Source organism: Centroberyx gerrardi, chromosome 24, assembly GCF_048128805.1.
Source record: "Centroberyx gerrardi isolate f3 chromosome 24, fCenGer3.hap1.cur.20231027, whole genome shotgun sequence".
NCBI lineage: Eukaryota > Metazoa > Chordata > Actinopteri > Beryciformes > Berycidae > Centroberyx > Centroberyx gerrardi.
In genome coordinates this window covers 23992775-24002774 of record NC_136020.1, presented here as the reverse complement: position 1 = coordinate 24002774, position 10000 = coordinate 23992775, and the positions used below count along the sequence as shown (strand labels likewise).

General features: G+C 43.5%; 2 protein-coding genes across 2 annotated transcripts in view; one reads left to right on the top strand and one right to left on the bottom strand.

Annotated features, from left to right (window-relative positions):
* The window catches only part of LOC144538095 (uncharacterized), a 5530-nt gene extending 3531 nt beyond the window's left edge, over positions 1-1999 (bottom strand). The window contains exon 1 of the mRNA XM_078281962.1: positions 1917-1999. The gene's annotated coding sequence lies outside the window, so the exon portion shown is untranslated. The remainder of the gene's footprint in view (positions 1-1916) is intronic.
* Positions 2000-4078: 2079 nt separating this feature from the next.
* The window catches only part of LOC139923524 (bestrophin-3-like), a 17435-nt gene continuing 11513 nt past the window's right edge, over positions 4079-10000 (top strand). Inside the window, exons 1-4 of the mRNA XM_071914302.2 lie at positions 4079-4230; positions 6425-6519; positions 7689-7776; positions 8923-9068. Coding sequence (XP_071770403.1) covers positions 4079-4230; positions 6425-6519; positions 7689-7776; positions 8923-9068 — 481 coding nt within the window. The remainder of the gene's footprint in view (positions 4231-6424; positions 6520-7688; positions 7777-8922; positions 9069-10000) is intronic.

Here is a 10000-nt window from a genome sequence, read left to right as displayed (position 1 = left end):
GTCCTACCTGCAGCTGTCTGCTGGACACAGCCTGCAGGACCAGTGGACTAAAGTACACAAGATCAAACCCATGTCATGCTTGATGAATTTGACTTTACATTCTGACATTTAAATGCAGCTTCAGTTCCTTGCTATTTTTATTTGAGTTACTTAGAAGAACCAGGAAATGAAAATCATGAGTTGGCCCTGTAGCATTTACAGCACTTTGCTGTGGTAGTTTGACAACATGTCATCATACAGTCAGAGTTTATCATTAGTCTGTCAAAGCTAAGTCGACCTGGTTCACTTCCCTACAGCAGCCACACACTTCTGTTCAGAAACACAGTGCACCTGACTGGCAGCTGGACTCACCCTGCAGGCAGGTTAACCACACAGCTCCATACAATACTGTCATCAAACTGAATTACAAATCGCGTACAGGTCAAGTTATTTAAAATCGTTTATTTAAAAAAATTAAAAGAACATAAAGTTAATTCACAACGAAATACAAAAGTGATGAATAGCATGACTAGTTGGGTTCGCCAGACAGACCTGTGGAATACATGTAGGCTAAAAACAAGGCTAATATAGTTAGCTTGCTGTCTACATCTCCGTGTCATGAACAAGCACAGAAAACACACCTAATCCCAAACCTCCGGTTTCGGTGATCAGTTCTTATCTGTACATATTAAATACCGGTGGGCTACTCATGTAAAATACTTATATTTTAATAAAAGTGAAGCCGGACTGTAGGAACACAGCTGACAGACGGAGCAGCAGCGGAAGCAGGAGGCTCGTTCCCGAGTCAGAGCTCAGAGGCGCGTGCTTTGCTCGTACCCTGAGGTGACGTCACCCACAAAAAACAGTGTTTTATACGGCTCTGAGTCATTTTTAAAAAAAATCGGCCTTCATGGTTAAAAAATACATAATTCAAAGGGTGTTTTAAGGTCTTGTGTGGTGTTGTAGGTATCTTCTGAACAGTTTTAGAGGACTGTCTTTTACAATGGCCGTCTATGGGGAAAAAAGCTTTTTGGGCCGCAGGTGAATTTTAGGCTGCAGTACCACCGCTGGCCACCAGGTCACACTGGCAGCAAGGCTGAGACCTGCCGCCTGGGGGCTGGTTTTAGCCGACATTATATTTATCTATGTATTTACCCGTCTGTCTAGTCAGTTATCACGCTACTGAGCATGTGCAGATGACAGCCGAAACAGGAAGTCTCTTTATTCCTTACTCATTAAATATTCTATACTCTGCTCATTAAAATATACTAATACTAGTAATGTATAAAATATTGTAGTACTGTGCTTTGCTCATTAAAATATAGTATAGTGGGACTAATTAAATATTCCAGTGCTCTGCTCATTTAACATACTACTCATTAAATATTCTAGTATCTGGTCATTTAAACATGATCAGAGTACGCATTTCTAATAATCCGCACATGAAATATACTTGTACTCATTAAATATTCCAGTACTCTTGTATCTCATGAAAACAGTTTAGTCTCAAACTGCATCATTAACATCCTGCATCATTAACATCCTGCATCATTAACATCCTGCGTCATTAACATATTGCATCATTAACATCCTGCATCATTAACATATTGCATCATTAACATACTGCATCATTAACATCCTGCATCATTAACATCCTGCGTCATTAACATCCTGCATCATTAACATATTGCATCATTAACATCCTTCATCATTAACATCCTGCATCATTAACATCGTGCATCATAACTACATGATGAACGTGCATCTCTACAGTAAACCCACCATGCTCCCGTCAGCCATCATGCTAGGCTGTTAGCCGGCAGCTAACAGCTCTAATAGAATCTGGATAGTAAGACTGCAGCCAATCAGCGCGCTGCTAACAGTCTGCAGGCAGAAACAGAACAGAAAGATAAAACTGCACTTTATTATTCTCTTACCTGCTGAAGGAGCTCGGAGTTTTACAGAAGAACCTTCTGCTGCTGCTGCTGCTTCCTGTCGGCGCTTGATTTTCCCGCGGCAGCGCTCCTGCGGGGCGGGGCAGCGCGCCTGCGGGGCGGGGCGGGGCAGTGCTCCTGCGGGGCGGGGCAGCGGCGGCCCGAGAGCAGCTGGAAACAGACAGAAACGGTCCAGAAATGAGACCAAACTGACTCCAGACCAGCAGAAAGAATCCCACAGGCTGAGGGACGACGGGAAGTGACGTAGAACAGAGAGCGGAGAGATGAGAAGAGCTCTCACTCTGAATGTATTTCCAGTGTAGGAAAGCAGCGAGATATGGCGACTGTTGCAGGAATTCATCTTCTACACTTAGACGATCTTTGGCTGTGCCATCACACTACACTCTCCCGAGATCCTCTACCAGCCCGCGGTTTAATATTACATTCACATATAAAGGTTGAATTGAAATAAAATGCAATAAAAAATACAGTTACAATCTAATTAATTCCTGGGTTTTCCTTCAAATTCAAATACTGACCAACTTTTACATGAGAGGACTTCCTGTGTGTCACTTCATCAGTGTGTCATCATCATATTAAAGTTTCTGTCTTGGTCTACTGACTGTAAACAGACGATTGGTCTCGTATATCTCCCTCCAGTAGTATTGTTAGTTCTAGTGTTTCTCCGCATTAAGACTACATTTACATTACATTACATTATGTTAATTAGCACAGTGATTCTCAACCTTTTTCATATCAAGGACCCTAATTCAGTCAGCATAAGAGCCACAGACCCACATCTGATGAGATTTTGTCTCTCGGACCCAAATCTGAGAATATTTTTATTGTCAGACTTTAATAGGAATCAGTCGCTTTTGTAGAATCAGAGTTTTGTTTTTAATTAATAGTAGAAGTGGAAGAAGCCAGTGAAGCGACCGGAAGAGGGGAGAGACAGGAGAGAGTTTTGGTTGGTTGAACAGCAGACGGCTGCAGCGTTCTGATTGGCTGTAAAGGTCTGATGGCAGAGGGTCGCCCGGCCAGAAGAGGCTGCAGGAGTCCAGGAGGGAGAGGACCAGGACCTGGACCAGGAGCTGAGCCGCTTCCCTCGTCAGGAACGGAAAGGAAGGAAAGCTTTAGCTCCGTTTGATCCTCCCGCTGCTCTGTGCCGTAAAGCGATCCAGCGGATTCCCTCCAGCTGTGAGATCTGTCTGCTCTGATCTCTGATGCTGCTGTACTGCTGATGAAATGATTCGTTTAGCGGCTTTAATATCCGATTGACTGTGATTGGTTGATGAGTTACACTTCCTGGTTTGACGCCTGTCAGCGCTGAGAGTTTCTGTTTATACACATTTACCTTCACTGTTAACTATGTCATCACACACACACACACACACACACACACACACACACACACACACAGCTGAAACACTGCCACATTTAGTCTCCCTGCCATCAATAGAACTCTGACTCTGTGTGTGTGTGTGTGTGTGTGTGTGTGTGTGTGTGTGTGTGTGTGTGTGTGGCAGGGTCTGCTGCCTGGCATTACTGGGCAACTGGAGAGCATCATGGAGAGAGAGAGAGAGAGAGAGAGAGAGAGAGAGAGAGAGAGAGAGAGAGAGAGAGAGAGAGAGACTACTGCATTTGGCACAAACAAATCAGACCTAATTCTGTCGGCGACGGGAGTGAAGGAAGACTGAAGACTTCTGTGAGTAATATAAATACAATAATACTAATAAATACTAATGCTAGTACTACTACAACTACTACTGCTACTACTGCTACTAATAATACACCTCCAGTAGGAAAAAGAGAGTAAATATTGTGTTAATTTCTTCTGTAGCAGTCTCTAACTAGCTGGGAATTGGTATCAGCTCCCTGTCTCTCTGTCAGCCTGTCTCTCTCTCTCTCTCTCAACCTGTCTCTCTCTCTCTCTCAGCCTGTCTGTCTCTCTCTCTGCCTGTCTCTCTCTCAGCCTGTCTCTCTCTCTCTCTCAGCCTGTCTGTCTCTCTCTCTCTGTCTGTCTGTCTCTCTCTCTGCCTGTCTCTCTCTCAGCCTGTCTGTCTCTCTCTCTCTGCCTGTCTCTCTCTCAGCCTGTCTGTCTCTCTCTCTCTGCCTGTCTCTCTCTCTGCCTGTCTGTCTCTCAGCCTGTCTGTCTCTCAGACAGGATGACGGTCACCTACTCCAGTAAAGTAGCGAATGCGTCGTTGTTTGGTTTCCACCGGCTGCTGCTGCGCTGGAGAGGAAGCATCTACAAGCTGCTGTACCGCGAGTTCAGCGTGTTCGCTCTGCTGTACAGCCTGCTGAGCCTGGTCTACAGGTCCACACACACACACACACACGCACACGCACACACACACACACACACGCACACGCACACGCACACGCACACACACAGTCTGTTTAAAACACGGCTACATGGTTTCTAACTGAGGCTCCATAGGGTTTAAAGATGAAAGTAACAAACTTTCACCTTTAAACCTGATGGAGCCTCAGTCTACATCTTAAGGTTCAGTTACGTAAGGGATAATGTACCGGGTCAGGGTCAGGGTTAGGGTCAGGGTCAGGGTCAGGGTTAGGGTTAGGGTCAGGGTCAGGGTCAGGGTTAGGGTCAGGGTCAGGGTCAGGGTTAGGGTTAGGGTCAGGGTCAGGGTTAGGGTCAGGGTCAGGGTCAGGGTCAGGGTCAGGGTTAGGGTCAGGGTTAGGGTCAGGGTCAGGGTTAGGGTTAGGGTCAGGCCCCCGACGCGAAGCAGAGGGGTCTTGAATCACCCTGAAGGGGTTTATTTCGCAATAATGACCCGCTCGCTGTACATTATCCCACTTATTACACGGCTACTTACTAAAGAAATCAATAATTTGACACAAAATATTGATTTAAAAATGACTTTATTGATTTAAAAATGACTTTATTGATTTAAAAATGACTTTATTGATTTAAAAATGATTTTATTGCTTCCGCTACAAAAAATAGTCCGTTAGATTCTACAGTTGGAACTGCGTCCATAGCAACGTAAACTCTGTAGCTTTCTTAAGATTAGCCTACTTAGCGTTATAATTCACGTTAAACTGAACATTTCCACTGATGGTGAAGAGACGAGGTGAACGGGACTTCTTTGGGAATATTGATGTTGACGTTTCTGTCCTCATTCATCTCTACGTTTCCTTCTTGCCCGGGCTTTGCAGTTGACACACCTGGAAACATTGTTACTAATGTTACAACTGGTAACAATATCACTATTATCACTACTGCTTATCGCTTAAGTTAGTATGTAGCGCTAGGCAACTAGGAGAGGCGCTCACCAGATCTGCTGCTCTTGCCTGGATCGGAGGACAGGATCTTGCTCCACTTTTCAGGTGGAGCAACGGAAAGCTAACAGGGTGTCGAATGAGCTGACGTTGTTCAATTTAAATTAACCGTTAAATTTACCGGACTTCTTTCTGCGGATTGATATGATTGGATGTGGTCCTCCAGAGTCTATGATCAGGACTGCATCCATAGCAACGGTCTGTTACTTAAAGCAGCGGTCTGCTATTCAGAAATAACAGACCGTAGAATGCCGTAATTGACCAATCAGAATCGAGTATTCAACAAAGCCGTGTAATAAGCTTCTGTGCCAGTGTTTGTTACTGGTTTGTTATTGTTTGTTATTGTTTTCTATTGTTTGTTACTGTTTGCTATTGTTTGTTACTGTTTGTTACTGGTTTGTTATTGGTTTCTATTGTTTGTTACTGTTTGTTATTGTTTGTTACTGTTTGTTATTGTTTGTTATTGATTGCTACTGATTTGTTACTGGTTTGTATTGTTTGTTATTGTTTGTTATTGATTGCTACTGATTTGTTACTGGTTTGCTATTGTTTGTTACTGTTTGTTACTGTTTGTTATTGATTGCTACTGATTTGTTACTGGTTTGTATTGTTTGTTATTGTTTGTTATTGTTTGCTATTGGTTTGTTACTGCTTGTTACTGTTAGTTACTGGTTTGTTACTGGTTTGTTACTGTTTGCTATTGATTGCTACTGATTTGTTACTGGTTTGCTATTGTTTGTTACTGTTTGTTACTGTTTGTTATTGATTGCTACTGATTTGTTACTGGTTTGCTATTGTTTGTTACTGTTTGTTACTGTTTGCTATTGGTTTGTTACTGCTTTTTACTGTTAGTTACTGGTTTGTTACTGGTTTGTTACTGTTTGCTATTGATTGCTACTGATTTGTTACTGGTTTGCTATTGTTTGTTACTGTTTGTTACTGTTTGCTATTGGTTTGTTACTGCTTTTTACTGTTAGTTACTGGTTTGTTACTGTTTGTTACTGTTAGTTACTGTTAGTTACTGGTTTGTTACTGCTTTTTACTGTTAGTTACTGGTTTGTTACTGTTTGTTACTGTTAGTTACTGGTTTGTTACTGCTTGTTACTGTTAGTTACTGGTTTGTTACTGTTTGTTACTGTTAGTTACTGGTTTGTTACTGCTTGTTACTGTTAGTTACTGGTTTGTTGTTGCTCTGCTCTCTCCTTCAGACTCGTTCTGGGTGATCAACAGAAGAGATTCTTCGAGAAACTTTCCATCTACTGCGACAAATACGCAGAGCAAATCCCAGTGACCTTCGTACTGGGTACGTCTGACTGACTGTTTACTGTCTGACTGACTGACTGTCTACTGACTGACTGACTGTCTACTGACTGACTGACTGTTTACTGACTGACTGACTGACTGACTGTCTACTGACTGACTGACTGTTTACTGACTGACTGACTGACTGACTGTCTACTGACTGACTGACTGTCTACTGACTGACTGACTGACTGACTGTCTACTGACTGACTGACTGTTTACTGACTGACTAAGCTTCACTTCCTAGATTACCAACATTAGAAGCAACCAAAAGTAAAGAGGTCAAAGGTCACAGCAGCCTGACAATAGATGGAACAAATATTCCTGTGATCCTGGCAGGATGATGATGATGATGATGATGATGATGGAGAAGAGAAAGACAAAAGAAACTTTGGGAAGCTTTCTTTTTTTTAATGCAACAGCAGGTGACGCAAATTGACACTTTCCCTTCCTGTGTTCAGGTAAAAAGAGATTGAGAATTTTTGGCTTTTTTACTGAACCCTAGCTACGCCACCAGGTGGCGCTCTGCTGTAGACCGACCTGTCTGACTCCCATGAGCCTCTGCTGTTCAGGAGGAAGGACTCTTATTCTGACCTAACTGGCCTGAAGTCAAATTCTGTTGAGTCTGTTGCTGCTACAGGAAACAAAGAGGGACATTTTTAGGTTAGTGGAGGATGGACTGGAAAAAAATGAGTGTTATTTACTGAAGTTGCCTATTCTTTATTGTACCATATTGATCTGTATTATACCTTATTTTATCCCGTACTATTGTAATATGCTTTGGCAACACCCAGTACTACATGACAGAGAGAGAGAGAGAGAGAGAGAGAGAGAGAGAGAGAGAGAGAGAGAGAGAGAGAGAGAGATAGTTTGGTCATTAGCCTCATTAGGAGGCAGCAGCTGAAGGAGGAGAGGCCACTAATGGAGACAGATCATTAAAAAAGAACAAAATGGCTAAAAGCAGCACGAGTGGAGCGGTGGTTTGTGGTTTGTGGTGGTTTGGGGGGGGGGGGGGGGGGTCAGTGAAGGTGTGTTTTGCTCAGCAGACTCCGCTGCTTCCTTCTCTCAAGGTGTTATCTTCATTTCCATGAGGAAACACTGCAGTTAGGAGGGACAGAACCACAGTGATATCTGTATGTGTGTGTGTGTGTGTGTGTGTGTGTGTGTCAGGTTTCTATGTGACTCTGGTGGTGAACCGCTGGTGGAATCAGTTTGTCAACCTGCCTTGGCCTGACAGACTTATGTTCCTCATCTCTAGGTAGGTTTACTGTCTGTCTGTCTGCCTGTCTGTCTGTCTGCCTGCCTGTCTGCCTGTCTGTCTGTCTGTCTGCCTGTCTGTCTGTCTGTCTGCCTGCCTGTCTGTCTGCCTGCCTGTCTGTCTGAATAGATGTTGATATGACGTTGTAAATATAGCAAAGCCAAAATGAAAGTTGACCCCTGCCCATAATGAGTCAGAATAGATTAATCAGAATCAGAATAGATCAATACATCGACCAAGTTCCTTCAAGAGGAACTGAACCCCAAAACCAAACCTGTGGTGAAGCCAGACACCTAATGATGAAAAGTAGGGTACTGAACGGGCCCTCTGCTATTGGCTGGTCTTGGTGCCAGCTGGTGTGCTCTCCTCCGGTGATCAGCAGTCATCCCTTCATCACATAATAATAATAAAGACACTCACTGTAAACTGCAGCTAATAAACGATAGTGAAACTACAGTCCAAAAGAAAAAGAGATGCATCTTCATCACTCCTCCTCCTCCCTTCTCATCTCAGAGTGTTTTCTTCTTGAAAGGCGGCGCTGATGTTCGCTGCGGTTTCGGCTCGGAGACGCTCGCCTTCCTCCGAGACTCATCTGGCTCTTGTTCCATGAAATGATAATTACGCTTGTTGCTGTCGATTCTGAGAAGCTTTGTGTTTAGGTTTGGTACTCAGTGAGACTCTTGTTGATTTTATCTCCGTCCCTCGGCCTGTTTGGTGTTTCTGCACTGCTCTTCCCAGCTGTGGTCTCTGCTCATGCTAGCTGCCCAGCTCTTCTCCCCCTCACCAAAAAGCCCCATGTGAAAAACCACATGTGAATTCAAAGCACATGTGCTTTTTGGACACATTTTGGGTGAAAACAGTTTTTTTTACACATTTCTTTCACATTTTCTTCTGCCATTACAGATGATAATATTTGTTTCACACATTATGATGCAAAGAGACAATTCACCGGAGAAAATGTCGTTTTCACACGGGCAGGACAGAGCGACCAGACTCGAGGAGAAGATTTATGAAGTGATATAGGTTGGATCACTGTTGGGTTAGAGAGAGAGAGAGAGAGCAGACAGGTAGTTGTATAAAAAGTGTTGGATCATGACTGTATGCAGGGTGCGGGTCTGGACTGATGCGGTCTGTCTCCTCCTGCAGCTGTGTTCACGGAGCAGACGAGCACGGCCGCCTGCTGCGCCGCACGCTGATGCGTTACGTCAACCTGACGTCGCTGCTCATCTTCCGCTCCGTCAGCACCGCCGTCTGCAAACGCTTCCCGACCATGGAGCACGTGGTGGAGGCAGGTGAGTGTGTGTGTGTGTGTGTGTGTGTGTGTGTGAGAGAGAGAGAGAGAGAGAGAGAGAGAGAGCTTTGTGTTGGGTATCACACTGTAAAAAAGAGTTTATCAAGCAAATTGAAAGTTGACTGAACTTCACTCTGCGTCACACTGTGGCCACTGGAAACTGTTTTGCTTTATTTATTTGTTTGTTTATGTATACATTTGTTTGTATTTATTTATTTGTTTGTTCATGTATTTATTTGTTTGTTTATGTATTTATTTATTTGTTTATGTATTTATTTGTTTGTTTATGTATTTATTTGTTTGTTTATGTATTTATTTATTTGTTTGTTTATGTATTTATTTGTTTATGTATTTATTTATTTGTTTGTTTATGTATTTATTGTCTCCCCTGATGAAATCGGGGGAGGGGCGATGGCCCGTCCGTCACGTTGCGTCTCATCGCTGCGTCTCATCGCTGCGTCTCATCGCTGCGTCTCATCGCTGCGTCTCATCGCTGCGTCTCATCGCTGCGTCTCATCGCTGCGTCTCATCGCTGCGTTTTGCCTTTTTCTAAATTCTACTGATTGACCGAAGCAAAGCGCGGTCTGTCCGTCACGCACAATATCTCCGACTCCGCTCATCGGATTTTCACGAAACTTAAGGGAACGATGTGTCTCGTTGGTCCATTTATTTACTTCCTGTCCGTGTATCACATGACTCCACTGTCAGGTTATGATGCATCTCGTGTGTTTCAACATGCTTAAACACTGATTGGCCCAAAGGGGGCGCTGCTGTTACAGGTCAAAACAAAGAAGCATACTGGCTTCTGATTGGCCCAGACAGAGACTGCATCATTCGTGGGGGACGACATGTTTACTGTTGCCTTGTTTAGTTTGTTTGTGTCTGTATGTGTATATATATATATATATACTGTATATATATATATATATATAT